The sequence below is a fragment of the Perca flavescens genome, chromosome 24, assembly GCF_004354835.1.
Source record: "Perca flavescens isolate YP-PL-M2 chromosome 24, PFLA_1.0, whole genome shotgun sequence".
NCBI lineage: Eukaryota > Metazoa > Chordata > Actinopteri > Perciformes > Percidae > Perca > Perca flavescens.
In genome coordinates, this window is record NC_041354.1 from 16,917,728 (window position 1) to 16,935,687 (window position 17,960).

Genomic DNA, 17,960 nt, shown 5'->3' on the forward strand with positions numbered 1-17,960 from the left:
AAGATACTGAACAATATAGTGAGATATTAAGTCAATATTGAGATACTAAGTCAATATTTTGAGATAAATTAATATATTAAGATACTAAGCCAATATATTGAGATTCTGAGTCAATATTTGACATTTTCTCATTACTTTGAGATTTTTAGTTTATATTCCGAGATACTAAATCAATATTTTGACCAGAGGTAGTGGTGACTTGAACTTCTACTATATCTAAAATAATTATGTAGACATAACAATGGAATTTGCCACTAAATGTTGGTGTTTTTTTATACAATTTCACAAATTTCTACCCGGCAGAGGCCGATTTACCGAAAGGATCCTTTTAAAAAAGGTGTAGCTACTTTACAGTTGATTATTAACTGATATTTAATCTGCATATTTTTTTTATTATTTTTGTTCAAAAAGGAGCAAAAAAAACGACATTATAGAATGGCTTGTTTATTGCTAAGGAAAAATTAAATGATTTATTAAAAATGTAACAACAATAACTTATAAAAATAACTTATTTCACCAGTTCCTGTTAAACGACAAAAACAACCACTGGATTGGAAAAAGGGTATTTTACAATAACTTTGAATGCAGCACGACGCTGGCGGGGCGAATTTCAAGTGAACGCAACATCTGTGTTTTTCAGCATTTTAACGGTTTACTCCAGCTGCTAGGCTAACGTTACTTGCTGTTGAGTGTAATGTTAACTAGCGTAACATGCTGCGATGTTTAGGTTGCCTGTAACGTCCGTTTTCGGAGCATCCGAGAGAGGCGCAGGCATTTCAGTGGAACCGCGTTGCAATTCGGTCCGGTAGATAACGGTGGTTAAGGCACTGGTGCCGTATTAGCACCGGGTCTCTCCTTTTCTGAGGTAACGTTAAGGCGGAGTTAGTTAGCAAGCTAACGTTAGCTAACTAACACCGGCAGGTTCACCGTGCTTTCATGCTGCATTGCTTCCAGAGAACGAGCTGAACAGGGGGCTGGGTCTAACGTTAGCGGTCTGCTGACCGGGATTGTGGGGGAAAGAAATTATCGTTTCAAATTGGTAACATAGACGTAATGAGTGGCACATGACGTGAACTAAAATGGCATTTTAGTTTGTTTGAGTTTTAACTTGTCCAGTGGGACAAGTAAATTTGTCTTCCACTTTCCCTACAAAAAATCCACTTGTCCCGGACAAGCGGACAAGCCTTAATGTCGAGCCCTGCTAGGAGCATTTTACTAATGCGCTGTTAAAATAACAATGAAATGCTGCGTTATTGACTTTAGACCAGGTTTTTGTTGGTCAATGGCACGATCCCTTTCCGCTGCCTCAAGATAGCAATACGCCCGGAATGCACCTGAACACACTTCCCTGTAAGACCAGCACGGCCATGGGCGCACAGATGGGCACACGTGCATTTTCTATTTAAATGACATTGGCACTGGACGGGACATTGACAACCGCGCTGGTCTTAAACTAGCAAAAACACTTGCAAGATACGGCCCTGTGTTTTTTTATGAATGGCAACCTGCAGAAAACAAGTCAGTGTTTCCAGATTGGTCCGTTTTCTGACATGAAATTTGGTGTGTGTTTGGCTTGTAAAATGTAGTCTTTATCTGGCAATAGTGCTTGTAGTACTGATCCTACATTTCCCATGTACACTATGTCCATTATTACACAACATAAAATTATTGATCACTGACTAGAACTGAGAAACCTGGTTTCATCTACCTCTGTCTGAAATCAAGGACCCATTGTTGCAAAGAATTACCACAAATTCCGAGTGGTTAATCTGCCCCTCATATCACTGTAAACTGCCTATGGGCAATGCTGAACTGGAAAGCTTAGGGTGGCTTGGGGTCAATTAAGGCAATGATATGAGAAAGACAGAAACCATCTAAGCACTAGGGGTGGGCGAAAAAATTGATACAGCATATTATCGCGATATTTTTCGTGGCAATACTGTATCGATACACAGACGCCAAGTATCGATCTTTTATGATATATGTGTTGGTCAGTTTGTCTGCTTGACAATCACATTTTGCACCAATAAAATTGAAGTGAGATGAACAAACAGAGAAATGCATATTTTTAGATAAAACATATGTTGACAAAATTGTCCTTTCGGGACATCATTTGAAATTGGGAAAAATCTGAAGTTGGAAAAAAGGTAATACATTGCAATATATCGCAGAATATTGCAATATGTTTAAAATCGCAATAATATCGTGACTTAAGTATCGGGATGATATCGTATCGTGAGGCCTCTGGTGATTCCCACCCCTACTAAGCACCTCATTTAGATTTAAGTTGCAGTCCATCTTTCGGCATGTTCAAAAATACACACAAATTATTTGCTAAAGCAACAATACGGAGGACGGGTTTACTTACTTCAGGCCTCTTTTGGCGACTCGATCAAGTGCCTCCAAGTCGTGAGTTAGTGTTTTTAGCTTCTCTGGCTCTACCTGGATGGAGACGAGACAAAACATCTGAGTACATTCAGTGCAGATAGAGAATTTCCCACCAAATACCAGAAGATTACGGTGGATGTGTTGTACCGTCTACTAGTTCATCCGTCGTCATTCGTAGGAGCTCCTATATTCTGAAATTCTGAATTGGCAGGTAAAATGGCATAAGTGTTTAGAGAAATTTAAAATCAATCTGCCACTATGGCCAGTTGACAAAAATGCTTGTTTCCCTCTGACTTTTCAGTGTTGCAATAGGTATTTCTTCCAGGGAAAACTTTGTTACAGTCACATACAACTTATTCTCCCATCTTGACTTCCTGGCAAGCTTCCATCTTACACTGGGAAAATAGTTTGCTGTAACCCAAGACTCTACAAACCTTTGAATATGGCTCTACATCTGACTGGTAACTTTGTTAAGTCGACTGTAGCAGCCAGTGAAATCAGCCTTTACTCTGCAGTCTTATTTAGTCTGAAAATTCAAGTTAGCTTCTAAAATTATGACAGATGAGCACACATGGGTTTCTCACCTTGGCCTGCTCCCGCAGCTGCATAGCAGCGCTGTGCACTTGTTCATCCCCGGCCAGCTTGGCAGGCCAAGGTGGGAAGCCCTTTAGCTGGCCCCAGACCAGCTCTCCCATGTTGAAGGTCCTGGACCGGTAGTGAAGCAGCTCAGAGGAGGGAGAGTCTGGTTGCCGCAGGTCCTCCTCGCTGCTCAGGCTCTTTGTGTCCGAGGGGCTGGGCGCCATACCGTTGAAGTGGCCATTGTAGTGGCTGTAGTCTTTGGCTGTGGCCAGCGGCCCCTCCAGGCTAGTGGAGGAGCTGGGCGACTGGTCGTCCCCCGTCAGCTCCTGCCGCGGGGGGCCCAGGACCTCTCCGTAACCCCGGGTGTTGAAGTGAGGTGTGACACCGTTGATGTGGACGCAGCGCTCCACCGTCTGCTCCAGGCGCTCCTTGTAGTTAGCGGGTGTCCGGTTGCAGTTGTTGAAGCGATAGCCATCGTCGAGAAAGGCCTTGTCGTGAGCCATGACCAGGCCGTGGTCGTTAGACCCGTCGGTGGGGCAGGGCGGGGCAGGGGCCAGGCTGGCGGGTCGCTCCATGCAGGGACTACTCCTCACTTGGGTAGAGCATTCCAGAAACTCCTCGCCACCCCAGGCACTGTTGTTGCTGTGAGCATCGAAGCCTCCCCCGTGCTGCGCATCCCCGTCCCACTGCCCCCTGGGAGTCCCACGGCCAGGAGAACGGAAGTAGTCGTTGGCCTCGGGGCAGTCTGGAGTGCTCTTCCCTGGATCCATGTTCTTCTGACCCCGTCCCAGCCTCACCTGCCTCGGTCTGGCTTGCATGGGTAACGCCTCCCCGTCCTGGTGCCTGTGCAGGACCGTGCTAACTGCTTGGGGGATGTTGACCGGCTCCCCTATCGAGGCAGTGAAGGCACTCATAGCGCTGAGGGCAGGCACCGGACTCGCCTGTGTCGTCCCGCTCACTGTGGTTGTTATGGTTACGTGCATGCCCTTGCTGGCGGCGTCCACCACGGCTCTGTAGATGGCGTCCACCGACTCCGGGCCGCCGGGTCCCCTGTCACCGCCAGCAGTACCCGCTGGAAGCCCCTCGCCCTGGGGCTGTTGCCCCTCCCTGAACTGTGGGTGCGACAACATCCCCGGCTATGGACACAACAGCAAGGTCACAAGATAAGGAAAACATTTTTTTCCTATGCAACTATCAGAAATGCTACGGAGATTAAAATGCAACTCCTGGTCCCACCTGGTAGTTCTGGTAGAGGCAGGCCATGGAGCCAGCGTTGGCGTTGTTGCCGTCTGTGTAGGGCGAGTTGTCGTTGAAGTGCTGCTGTCCCTGGTAGGCCGGGTGGGAGGCCACCCCCTGCTGCATGCCCTGGTGGACCTGCTGCTGGTACATCTGACCTCCGCCGGTGTTGATGTGCGGCTGCAGGCCGCCCATACCACAGCCGAGGGATGAGGGGTTTCCTGCAAAACCATTGGGACATTATCAGGCAAAATTGTCCTGGGCCCCCCCACAAAGCAGAGCTAACGGGGGATGATCAGTACATCAACCAAATAGCACAGAAAAATAAGCTTTGAATGACTTGCATCCAGTGTTTTTCACAGAACAATTAGTTTTTATTATTATAATTATTATTAATCAATATTATTAGTTAATTATTTATAATTAGTTATTGCCCCCACAACTTGATATAATAGCACAACAACAGACTTTGCAAATAATCAGCATTATCCACTGCATTTCCATTCAGGCTTTTGCAAGCAATAAACTGTATAAAAACACCAGACACATCTTGTGCTGTGGATCTATTTGAGTGGGCGGCCCAAATAAATTCAATACACAGGGAACCAGAAAATGAATGGCAAAGCTGGACGAGTGATTCCCAACAGAGACTTTTACAATCGGAGAAAAAAGTTGCATGTTAATCTGTTGCACCCAAAACGAACAGATGGAGACGCTGCCAGCTGCGTGTTCCAGACAGACTAGTTAGCAAAGCGTTCAAGGACAGAACATGAACAACATATATCAAGGCCACATACGTATCAATGAATGAAGGGAAAACCCAGCAGCAATGTTGTGCAGACAAAGCCGAAGCAAATACAAAATCTCCGAGGCCTGTGTGTGTGTGTGTGTGTGTGTGTGTGTGTGTGTGTGTGTGTGTGTGGGGTGACTGGAGCAGCTGGTGCGATGCTACGTAGCCGAAGGGCAGCTGTGTGTGTTCTCCATTTTTTTTTTCTCTCTCTCTCCCCCCCTGCTCTAACGCAGAGAGCCACAACTTGGCCAACCCCCTCCCCCCTTCCTCCCCACATCCTCCGGTACTGCTATGATATAGTGACGGCTGTTGCCGGGGGAGGTTGCCATGGGAACCGAGTGATGATTGGTGGTGCTGTCCACTGCCAGGAAGCTTGTTGGGGGAAGTTGGGTGGGTGGATGAGGGGGGTTACGAGGGTCGGGTGGTGCGTTTTATTCTGCTGGGGGATGGGGGGAGGTGGACGGGGGCGGGGGTCAGCTGGGTGGCAGGAGGTCTGTGAGAGTTTACAATGAACTTTTGAGTATTTGTTGATGGCAAGACTGGATGGGGAGGGGGGGGGGGGGGGTCTAGAAACAGATGGTTAGAGGCTGATGCTAAAAAGCCACTGACTAGGCCACTTTCAAAGAGCTTTCAGTACTCCTAAGATCCCTGACATGTCATCCAAATTAGCTTCAAGTATGGGAAAATCAACAAGCTACTCAGAGGAATAACATCTGCCATTTGGTGACAGAATATTCTTTTATCCCAAGAGCCTGTGAGTGCTTATGTGCTTTTGTCACCAAGGCCCTTAGACAGTGGAGGGACCTGAGGAGCTGAGGTGAGTCAATTTACTGTATTCACTATATCAGTGTAAGATGATCATTGCTTTCTTTGGAATTTCAATGTGCACAGATACCTTATGCTCATACGTGCAACCAACACTGCTGCCAAACGAATCGGTCTCCCCACACACCCACGATCACGGATATCAATTTTAAGGCCATCACATGCATCGCAGCCACAATAGCACAGGACAACACACACACACACAATAGCCACTTCACCATTCTGCCCTCTGGACACAGGTACGGGTCCCTGGGGTGCAAATGTTTCTCTGTAAGCATGCAGTGTCCATATCATACGGGGTTTGTGACAAAGAATTTCCCCTTGGGGACAAAAACGTCTGAAGTCTTTTGGACCAATAGAGGCACTGCAGAGTAATGCTTGGATGACAGGACCCCGCAATTGTTTTTATCACCCGTTCTACGATTATGACAAGGATGTACCGTACATGCATGAGCACATTTATGCTGACTGCAGAAGAGCTAATGGCAGTAAAGTAACTGTAAATGGTAGCATAGCACCAATAAAAAAGTAGAGGCAGAAGCCTACAAACCAAAAATTTGATTGTTTATCAGATTAGATTATATATATATATATATATTATATACTGTACAGCAGGACACACATGGATGCCCCAGCCAGGCCAATATTGGGAGTTTAGCAGTGGAAAGACCAATGGCCCCAAAGGATTTAGCCATTACAATGAGCAGAGACAAACTGATAGTAAAAACTGGCTACATAGCTATGAATAATAAAAACAGGTAAGCAACAGGAGGCAACAGGTTGGCAGAACCGGCAACCTATTCTCCCTCAGTGTTAAACTCCATATGGTGTTGAGTCACATATGCCTTGGTTGGTTCAATTATAATGTGAAATATAACTTTGCCATGAATAGGTTTACAAACAGCTTAAGACACATGAAGCTTTCTTTCATTCTTCAAAATGAAGTCCAAATTAAGGATTAAAAGTATGCAGGTGCTGCTAAAACCATCACCAGTGTGTCATTTTGTAACGCATCCCTAAATCCCATCATCCTTTACCTCCCGACCTACACAGAACTACCTGGATTTCAAAGACTTGACTTGAGTGGGGCTGGGTATTGTTAAAAAGATTTTGATACCAGTACTGATATCAATACCGTGACTTTGAGACCGGTTCCTAAACAATACTTTTTTTGATACCAAATTTCATAAAATCCTTTATTTTTTTATAATTTGTTGGGGGGCTTTTCCGCCTTTAATGGATAGGACAGCTAGGTGAAAAGGGGGAGAGAGAAGGGGAAGACATGCCGGAAATCGTCACAGGTCAGATTCGAACCCTGGACCTCTGCCTCAAGGCATAAACCTCTATGTTTATGTGCACCTGCTCTACCCACTGAACCAACCGTGTCACCATAAAATCCATTTTAACAAAAATAAATTACAATATTACACATTACGGCACAAATCTTTTTTTCAGCTCCTACTACATGAGTAACAGAGTTTTTCCTGCCTATACGACATGTAACGTTAGACAGCCAATCACAAACATTATTAGATCTTGGTAGAAACATGCTGCATGCTGATTGGCCCACTGGCGCTGATGAGATTTACTCTTTAGGTACTGAAATTTGGTATTGAATGACAAGGCATTTTTCGATACTCAGGAAGCAATTCGGTCAGTGCCTGAAAAGTATTGAATTCGGCACCCAGCCCTACTTCGGAGACATACAAAATAAAGGGACACCTGGTGAGAAGACCAGGTGGCCTCCAGCAGGACCTAAGGTGTCTCCATTATAAACTGCATGAGAACACAGACGCACAATGAATATATAAAACTCATAGTCCAGTCCCACAGCAGGCAGGAAAGGGAAAAAACAAGATCTAGGTCTTTTCAGCACTCTCAAAACAAACGCTCACATGAATGAGTACACACACACACACACACACACACACACACACACACACACACACACACACACACACACACACACACTAACAAAGTCATTCATATGCACACAAATAAAACAGAAGCACACACACACTGTAATACACAAGCAGTCAGAGACATGCACACACAGCAATTCAAACACACACAGGCCTAAACCCTCATCAAAGGCTTCACTTTGGTCCCTATTCAGGCTCTATCGTTACTATAGCGACCGGCCAGCTCGGAGAAGCTCTATCTGGGCTGCTTCCCTTAAAGCGTGATCCAGATCCTTTTTCCATCTTCTTACGCCATTGACTGATGCGAGCATACAAATAAAACAAAGAGAAACACTGGCTGACTGACAATTAGCTGAGCTTCCAAAGATGAGGGGCCTGCTCATTAGCTCAGAGATACCGGAGGAGCCCGACTGTCTAGGCTCGGGGCCTATCACCTAAATCCTTTGGTTTCAGTTCACTCATAACCATAGAAACCACATCTTCATCCAGCCACTAGCTTACCACAAGAAAGGGGATAAACCGTCATTAACTGCACAGGATATCAACACTATCTTCCAGCGAGAGGGCGGTCAGTTTGGACTGAATTGCTTCTGAGCATTTACATCTACACTTGGGTAGATGTAACGCAGAGCTGAAATGATCATTCGTATCATTTTGCTAAATGTGGTGTTCTGAATTTTCGTCATTAATGATCCGAGGAGCCTTTTAGAATCTTACATTGCCATTTCAAAATCAATAATTGTGGGTCAATAGAGTAATAAGTAGTCACATGATGACTAATCACGGTCATGCTCCTGTAATAAAAATGAGTGGAATTATTTTAGACATGAAATGCAAATGTCAGAAAATAGAAACAATAAATAATCACATATTAGGGCTCCATTGTGTCATTTTAGTATGTATAAATGCCGTAACATTTTTATATTTAGCAGCACATGTACATATATTATAAACTACTGACTTAGATGACTCTGAAAATCAGCAGAGTAAATCATAAAGTGTCTCACCTGTATCAGAGATGGTCTGTGTACAGCTTCCATCACCACCTACATGTGGCATCAGCACCATGCTAGTCCGCCCCATACCGTGAAGGTGGTTGTGCTGTGAGGGGTGAGGGCCGGGATGGGACAGCGGGGGGTTTGTGTTGGGGCGCCCCAGCGGCATGCCATCAGGGCCCACCGGTCCACCTCCTGGCCCCATAGGCCCACTGTTACTCATGGAGGAGGCCTGCATCTGGGCTATGATGCTGTCAGGGAACTGGCCTGGACGAGAGCCCAGATGGCCCCCAGAGGTGTCCATGTTCTGGCAGTGTTGCATGGCATCTCCAGGAACCCGCAGCCTCTGCTGAGCTAGGAGATTCTGCTGAGGGCCACCAGGGACCATAACTGTGCTGTCGTTGTAGTGCAGCTGTGCAGATCCTTGAGGCCCTGGACCAGGGCTAAGACCTGGACGATGGTTGTGGGAGCTCTGGCAGCTCATGGACTGGAGAAGTTGGGCCATGGAGGTGTTTGGGGGAAGGTTTCCAAGTCGGCCTACTTTTCGCGGCTGCTCAGTGGCAATGGGCCCTGCCATGTGGGGTCCTCCCATGCCTCTTTTGTTAAGCATGTTGTAGACCATGTTGTTACTGTTGTCGTGGTTTACGGCAGCGCTGCCCGATGACTGCTTCCGTTTGCGCATGGGGTCCCTCTGCTGGGCCATGAGCTTGTCTCTAAGAGCCGCCCGACCACTCTGGCCCTCAGGAGTGTTGAGCAGCATGGTGGAGTTTGGCGGGAGCATTGAGTTTAAAGTGCTGTGTCCCTCCATGCCTCGAGGGCCGCTCATAGAGCCAGGGTGTCCGCCACCTCCACCATTACCTCCACTACCAGCCCCCATGCCTGCCATACCAGCACCACCACCAGCCATGCCAGCAGGGCTGTTGCCAGCAGCGCTGAGTTTGTTTTGATTTGCTAGCTGTGCTTTGGCTGCGGCAGACAAGAGACTGCTGGCGGGAAAGGAAGCGGCATTCTGTTGGTTGAGGATCTGGTTTAGAGGCATCCCCAGGAGTCCTGGGTGGCCCTTCTGGGAAGCGCTTGGGGTTGCCATAGAAGAGGATGACGAGGAGGAAGAGGTGGGTGAGTACATGGGGTTGCTGTGCTGCTGGGTGCCAATTGAGTTTCCCATCCCAGGCAGCATCTGGGAGTCTTTGTACTGGTGATGTGGGTCAGTTTTGTTGGTGGAGGGGCTGGAGGGCATGGCTGGTCTGGGAGATCCCATGGCAGACCTGGGGGAACGAGGAGGGACCTTCATATTGCCACATGGGGCCTGATGTCCCGAGGGCATTGCAAAGTTCCCATGGTCAGAGGAGGTGGAGGATGAGCGTGAGCGATGAGGGGAGGCCTCCATTCTCCCAAGGGCAGGCCCTGCCATGTGTACAGGAGAAGTGACAGGGGAGGGGGACATGGAGGAAGCCGGACCACCCTGTTGAGTCCTTTGAACGTGACCGCCATGCCCCACAGGCCCAGGCTTCACTGTGGGTAAAGGTAAGTTGCTTGGCAAGGGAACGATGGCGGGAGGGGGTATGTTTACATTCATCATTTGTACCTGAGAGTGGATGTTAGGCTGAAAGTTGGAGGGGTTTGGGGCGTTGGTGGGGGGATGGCTGACTGGCTTGCTGGGGATGGGGTCAAGGATGCCTAATGGGTCTTTTTCCGATGTCAACTGCCTTTTCTGAAGGGCACAGGATGGTGGTATGGATGGAGGAGGCGGTACGGGATGTGTTTTATGGTGAAACGCTGCACGGGGCATATCCATACCAGGGGGAAAGTTCCCCCGAGGCATGTTCATGTTCATGACAGGGCTTTTGGCAGTGGCCGTGGGGGAAAGGGGTGTGCTAGTCCTCCCTGTCATGGCGCAGGATGGCTGGCCAGCAGGGGAGCCATGGAGCATTACACTGGGTGGGGAAAGAGGCGTCCTAGAGTTCCCATGGATAGAGGCTGAGCCTGGACTGCCAGCTCCTGGAAACCCACAAGGATTGGTCCTTGGAAAGCCATCAGGGCTGCCCAGAGTGTCTGAACTGGGAGACTGTGAGCCGTCTCCATACAGCTTAGCACTGGAGGGAGGTGGGCTCAGCATGCCTCCATACCCAACCCGGTAGGGGGATTTGGGGCCTGGCTCCCCACTGCCTAGCCTCTGGTGCCTGTGGTACCCAGAGTAGAGCTCGGTTTGCTGGGCTCCACCCATCTCCTGGGGTGGATACAGCCTCCGCTGCTGCTGTTTTCCAGGGACCATCATCATCTTGAAAGGATTCTTGCAGTCTGGGCCAACAGCATTAGGCAGTCCATCGTGGGGTTTAGTCCTTATTGCTCGTTGAGTCGTGGAATGCGCAGCAACCACAGACGATGTACCTTGAGGCCAAACAAAGCACATTTGAGTTGAATCAATACCAACACCTTGGACAAAATATATGGAAGAGCAGCAAAGTCATTGTTATCTACAGGCCACTTTGGCAAATCATAAAAATTACAAATTAGTTAATATCCGTGTTTAAATAAACTTGCTCTCTTAAACAAAAGACTAGAAGATCAAAAAGTTCAAAAGAGACTTCTGAAAAAAAATGCTTGAAAAACCCAAATCACATGCCACATTGACTACATTGTCTGAATTTTCGAATTTTAACATTCAAGATCAACCAAACAGGCTGGTTGCTAACGTTTCTTTCAGCAGAAACGCATACTAAGATAGGAGCACCAGCTGCCATCAAACTGAAACATTGATTTTTACTGGGTTTACTCGTACCTCCCACGGGACTGGTCAGCGTCAGAGGTGGGTGCGTCCCCATGCTCTTGTGCAGCGTGGCCACAGCCAGAAGCTTCCTCTTGTGAATGCAGAGTTTGGTGACGTCTTCATCTGCTTTCACATCCTCCGCTGTCCTCTGCTTGACAGCTGCCCCTGGGTCAAAGTTGAACACCTGAGGAAAAGGATTGGTGATTTGAACAACTTCACAATGTGAATTTTTAATTTTTTTTTTGTCAAAAAGGAAATGCTTCTACTAAGTCTTGTCATCTCTTTGTTTTTATTATTTGCAGATGAAAAGAATTAAATGTTGCATGAATAATGAGATGGGGGAGGGGGGGAATCCTTTTAATGTGAACTCCTGTGGAAATCTTTTAATGGGATTTCTTCTTGGTAGTGGAAAGAGGAATAAGAGACAAGAAAGACAGGGGAAGGTTAAAGTGATTACGCCCCATTTTGTTTAGATGGTAAAAATTCAAATCGACAAAAAAAAGGATACAGTTGGATAAAAGCCAGAGAAAGAAAGTGGTCCTTGTGGCTTTTGTGAAAATCATAATTAATCCAAGTGAATTTATGAATTTAAGGATAACGGCGAGCTTATTTGCGACTAATCAGAGGAACCACGGGGATGCTGTGGGTCCAAGACAAGGACGGTGTGGTTCAGTTAGGAACTAACCATGCTGCTTTACTGTACCATGTAAAAGTGCAGCCGCCCACCCTTGAATATTATGTAAATTACAACCAGGTGTACCAGCACAATGTATTTCCCTTATAGCCGAGACACAACAACCAGACGGCCGACCGTCGACAGAAAAGCCAGTCGGAATGATCAGTCGGGCCCCGAGGTCCAAAAAACTGCCTCGGAACGCACTGAGGCGACACCGACTAGAGAAACGTAATACGTCTCCATAGCAGCAGGCGGCGCTACTCTGTATTGTTGCCCAAGAAATGAAAACCGGCAGCTGATTGGACAAACGAGTCACATGGATTTGTTTTCTCCGGAAATTCAAAGCCAGACTGTCATGGCGGCTTGTTCAGAATACAATTTCATATTGTACTAAAATAGTTCACTGAAACGTGTTTCTGAAAACAGTTAAAGCGAGAAATAGGCCATGCAGTTCCTGAATCTGTCTTCATTTCAGATCGACAAAGGTCAGTTTAAAAAAATTTCGTCACATTTTGAGAGACTCTAGGTCACACTCATCCCGCACGTCATTTCCGGGTGAGTCCCGACTGCCCTGCCGCTGACTGAACATGTCAGGTCGGCCAGAATGAAGGCCGATGGCCCCTCAGACCGACGGGTGTCTCGGGCTTTACACGTGTCTCTTTGGGTTGTGCTGCCTTAGGATAGTTAAGAATTTTATAGATATTTAATGTCTCAGAGAATCAACATTTTCTTTTCTTTTTTAAAAGATAATTTTTTGGGGCATTTCCACCTTTAATGGACAGGACAGCTAGGTGAGAAAGGGGACAGAGAGGGGGAAGACATGCAGGAAATCATCACAGGTCGGACTCGAACCCTGGACCTGTGCGTTGAGGCATAAACCTCTATGTATATGTGCGCCTGCTCTACCTACTGAGCCAACCACTGTATCTTCATTTTCTGTTGACAGACAATTTAAGGGGCATGTGGGAAAAGTGATTGGAGGAGAATGTTTTGGTGGGTTTTCATCCTCTTTATTAAAAACGTAAATAATAGAATAAGAGGGCTGATCAGACAGACATTGTGTTGGGGACAATTTTAGCTTCAAGAAGGATAATCGATCGGATTACCCCATGTAATGTGATACAGTGGAGGCCTCACGACGCCCCAACATTTGTACTTGGCTCCTTCACAGAGATCAGCGGAGGTGGTCAGCTTTGAATTTATTTCATATATTGCTTAGCGTATGGATTGGGAGTGGAGAAGTGGATTATGCTGCAGGAGTGACTTGAGAGCTTTCTCTGGACATTTTTATATACTCTTTTCCACTGTGAAAAACTGGTCACTTTTGGAATTCATTCTAAGTGACATTAATTCAACCTGACCACAGCCACCCTGCTCAGTCAAGGACAAAACTACAAACTTTTTACAGCCACCTTTCAAGCTGACAGGGGTAACTTTTTGATACTCAAAAGAACACTATAACAAAAACAAAAGCATCAGTTTAACAATCGCCTGTCAGAAGTTGTTTTCACCTTGGTTTGACTAGTGAGACACCATTTCCTCCTCAAAGACATGTTTACTTGATCCTCATTTCTCCCTCTATCCCTTTCCCTCTTCCCCGTTGCTGCAACGAATGTCAAATAAGTATTGTGTCCTATTATGAGGCGAAGACATGTCAAGAGCTGATTGTCTGCTCTGAATTAAAATATCACGAGAGGCATTTAGCTTTAAACACTCATTCTCAATGATTTGCAAATCTGTAATAAGTGGAAAAGTTCCTGATGACCAATTATAACAGCTGCTCCAGACTGTAGTCAATTATTACAAGCAATTACTGAAAGCAACAAACGGCATTTCATTTTTGCAAAATAAATTAAACGTTAAAATTAACAAACCTTAAAATTGAATGAGGCTTACGGAATGTTAAATATAATGTTTTCCCATTGATGTTCACTTAGTATAATCAATCAAACATATGACATGGACTGAAATTCAAGCAGTTGATTGGTTAAAACCCCTGCACAACCAAGCATGCAATGTCCTCACAGAATTTTGATTCTCCTTCAAGAGTAAATGTGGGAAAATATATCAACAAAACAACTTCTCCCTACTAATGTAACGTTTACACGTTTCACTTCATTTCAATCTGTGTCTCCATAACCCAAGGACAGCTGAAACCAAGTCAAACTAAAACAAAACCCTGTTTGACGGTCATCTGCTAATGCAAGCTTGATAGGACGTGGTTCACATCTTTTACTACACTTTTACTTTGCAGAGAACAGCTGTTATAAAGCTGGTTATATAAAAACGATGGCCAAGAGTGACATTTCTAGTATTTCAGACACGCCACCTGCTAATGTAAGTTTAAAAAAGTGTTTTATCCGCCAAGGGCTCATGTTTAGCTGTCATTTTTGGACAACAGCATTTTAAATTTATTTTGCAGATTGGGACTTAAGATTTAAAAATAAGATTTATTTTTATTTGATTAGGACAATGCACATTAATCAACATTTCTGTAAATGCACAAGTGTTTGCCAGATGGATAATTTTCAACTGTAGTCATAGTTACCTAGCATGCATTTCTTTATGGTGGGAGGAAACCGGAGCACCCAGAGGAAACCCACGCAAACACGGGGAGAACATGCAAACGCCACACAAAAAGGCCCCGCCCGGACCAGGAGTCGAACTCTGCAGCACCAACTGGCTGTGAGGCAGAAGTGCTAACCACTGAGCCGCCTATTATACTTTAGTCTTAAAGGTCCAATATGTAATATTTGTACTGTAATAAATCCAAAAATGACACCAATGCCTCATCAGATATTAAGGAAACATGTTAAACTGAAATACTATCTTTTCTGACAACAATGCTAATGTCAGTATTTTTTCTTTTTGAAATTTACATTCCGTGACAGAATTTATGTTTATGTTTTGATCTGTGTGTTGTTATCAATGGCCCAGTTTGACAGGCAGGCCGGGTTGCCAGACATACCTGTAAAAACGTAAACCCAGCGCGCTACAGCTGTAACGGTAGTACAGCCATGAAAGCAGCAAACAAACAAACAGGATCAACAGAGATAGATTCTACATGACATAAAAAAAGAAAACAGCATGTTTCTAACAGTTGCGTGACCAGAGACGTAACAACCCCCTGGTAAATATTGGAGATGTATTTGAAAGATGGAGACAGCTTAGATCCCAAAAAGACGCAGAGTTAGCTTATTTTCTCCTGAACCGGTAAGCATTAGCTCCACGCTAATTTATCACAGCTACTAGGGATGGACATTTTTTGTCATTTCAACATTTGTGTACTCACATTGAATTATATAATTAGAGTACCCGAGTTGGTTACTCGCAAAAACAATTGAGACAGCCAGTAAAGTAATCCCGACTGGTCCTGGCTAACGCCGCCATGCTAACCCTGCTAACTGTTAACGTTACCGGGAGGACCAGGCATGCAGCCCATGGCTGTTTACAGCGTGTAGTTAAGCGGCTGGAGCCGACAACGGTGAGTTATTTTAAGCCACGAGAATTCTAAGTCAATGAAGTGTGTTCCGTCGGCAAGGTAGTGGTATTTTAGCGTTTCGTAATGTAATTCTAAGCCGAGGAAGTGTGCCTGACTGGCGTGTGGAGAGGACAGTGAGGTTGTTGTGTTTTTAGCGGTTCATACTTTCATTTTAAGACGAAAAAGTGTGTCTGTCAGTTGGTTACAGAGCTCCACGTGAGCACGGGCTTTTATGACTGTCAATATAGCTAGCATCTACCGTTAGCTACTCCGCTGTGCTGTGGAGTAACGTCTGGCTATGTGAGAAAAGCGTCTAGCAACATTGTTGTGAATGCTGCGGTCTCAGCCTGGCAACCCCCGTGAACTTCGAGTCTGGGCAGGAGGGGGCAGGGGAGACGACTCTCCAGTATTTTGAATTGGTAGTGCAGTAACAATTTTAACCGCTAGCTGCCAGTATTACATACAATATTACATATTGCACCTTTAAATCTTTAATAGGGATATCTTCTGGATTCCAGTTAAGAGGCAACTGTAAAATCTGTGCTTGACTGCTGTGTTTTAAATGAATGAGAATAAGAATTACCTTGTGGAGGATAAGTGGGCACTCCAGGCCGCATTTGCAGGTTCCATCTGTCAGCAGGTAGGTCTTCACCTGCTCCAAGCTGGACAGCACCGAGCCACTGGGACTGCACACAGAAAACAACATGTCAGGCTGAGGAGTGACATCAGTCGGTGTAGCTCCAAAGCACAAACTCCTACTTATATGTTAAGCCCAGTTCAGAGCACATATTCGTGACAAGATGAGTTGAAACTTGCAGCTACTTGCAACGCGTCGGTCTGCAGAGTTCTAAAACCTGCCAGTTCACACCAATGAGACAAGACGGTGTATCATCTCCATAGCAACAGGTTTTTGTACTTCCGTCCCAACTTCTGACTTCCAGGCTTATTGTGGCTGAATATATCATTTGTTTCGTCAAAATATGAATGTGGTTAACGTTAGTGATGGTGATACTTGCTGCAGTGACATTTCCAGTGATGAATCGGCAAAAACACGTTTTACTTCTACCCATGGCAGCTGATTGGACGATTGCGTCACATGGGTCTGGCTGGTCCTTAATTTCAAAACAGACTGTCATGGCGGCTCGTTCAGAATACGATCTCATATTGTACTAAAATAGTTCACCGAAACGTGTTTCTGATAACATTTTAAGCGAGAAATAGGCCATGCAGTTGCTGAATCCGTCTTCATTTCAGATCGACAAAGGTCAGTTTAAAAGATTTTCGTCCTCAAGTGGAGTGGGGTGCCGCTGCAGGTCACGTCACCTGCAGAAATGTCAAGTGGGAGAGAGGCTGCCCAGAGCTGGAGGATGCGCCAGCGTCGTTTATAGTCTGGTCTGCGGGAACATTTTGGATTTCATGTTACCTATGATGAAAAAAAAAAACAATATAGAACTGCCACTGTGTGCATGTTTTGTGTAACATGCATTCAATATGCTAATTTTAGCTATATGCTGGAGTTTATTCTGGAGTGTTAAAGATTAAAAGAAAAAATAACAAGAACCGTACAGAACTGAAAAAAAAAACGTACGTGACCCTAAAACCGTGATATGAACCGAACCGTGGGTTTTGTGAACCGTACCACCCCTATTACAGACAGAATACTCGACATACTACGCGAGCTCCGCCCGCCTGCTATGGAGAACAGCGGTGTTGCTCGATGCCTCTGGCCGGTAAAGGGACATCATCAGCGGGGAACGTTGAACTTGTGTGCCGGTGGAAAGCTAACGCTAGCCGGCCACCTGTTCCATCAATCCTGCTTGCAAGTGTCGGCTCATTAGACAACAAACTGGACTACATCTAACTTCAACGAAACTCCCAACGAGTTCAGAGACGGCTGTGTTTTTGTTGTTGTGGAAACATGGATGAACAACAGTGTACCGGACTAGCCAGCTACCAGGCCGGCTGCTCTGACGCCAGGTAGGACTAGTGGAGGTGGGCTGTGTTAACACAGACTGGTGCTTGTATCCAACTAACTGCTGGTGGAGTTTGTGTCTGTTAAATGCCGACCCTTCTACATTTCACGCAAATTTACGGCTGTGTCTATACTCTGTTTACAGCCCACCAAGCGCTAATGCTAGTAGCTATGTGTTAGCTGAATTTTACGGAGCATATAATGTGTGTGTACTAAATCTAGTTTCTAGTTTTGTGTGTCGTTTTTATATAATGTCGTTTTTATACATTTTAATTGTGTAACCACTTGAGGCACGGTGAAACGCTTTGTGTATATGGTTGAAATGACAA

At 45.7% G+C, this 17,960-nt stretch overlaps 1 protein-coding gene across 3 annotated transcripts in view; it reads right to left on the reverse strand.

The window, feature by feature from the left end:
• mbd5 (methyl-CpG binding domain protein 5) overlaps positions 1-17,960 on the reverse strand; it is a 33,058-nt gene that overhangs the window by 2,662 nt on the left and 12,436 nt on the right. For all 3 annotated transcript variants that reach the window (XM_028571713.1, XM_028571711.1, XM_028571712.1), the window contains 6 exons: positions 16,243-16,345; positions 11,515-11,686; positions 8,748-11,123; positions 4,204-4,424; positions 2,973-4,103; positions 2,369-2,442 (listed from right to left, as the gene is read on the reverse strand). In XM_028571713.1, the coding sequence (XP_028427514.1) occupies positions 2,369-2,442; positions 2,973-4,103; positions 4,204-4,424; positions 8,748-11,123; positions 11,515-11,686; positions 16,243-16,345 (4,077 nt within the window). The remainder of the gene's footprint in view (positions 1-2,368; positions 2,443-2,972; positions 4,104-4,203; positions 4,425-8,747; positions 11,124-11,514; positions 11,687-16,242; positions 16,346-17,960) is intronic.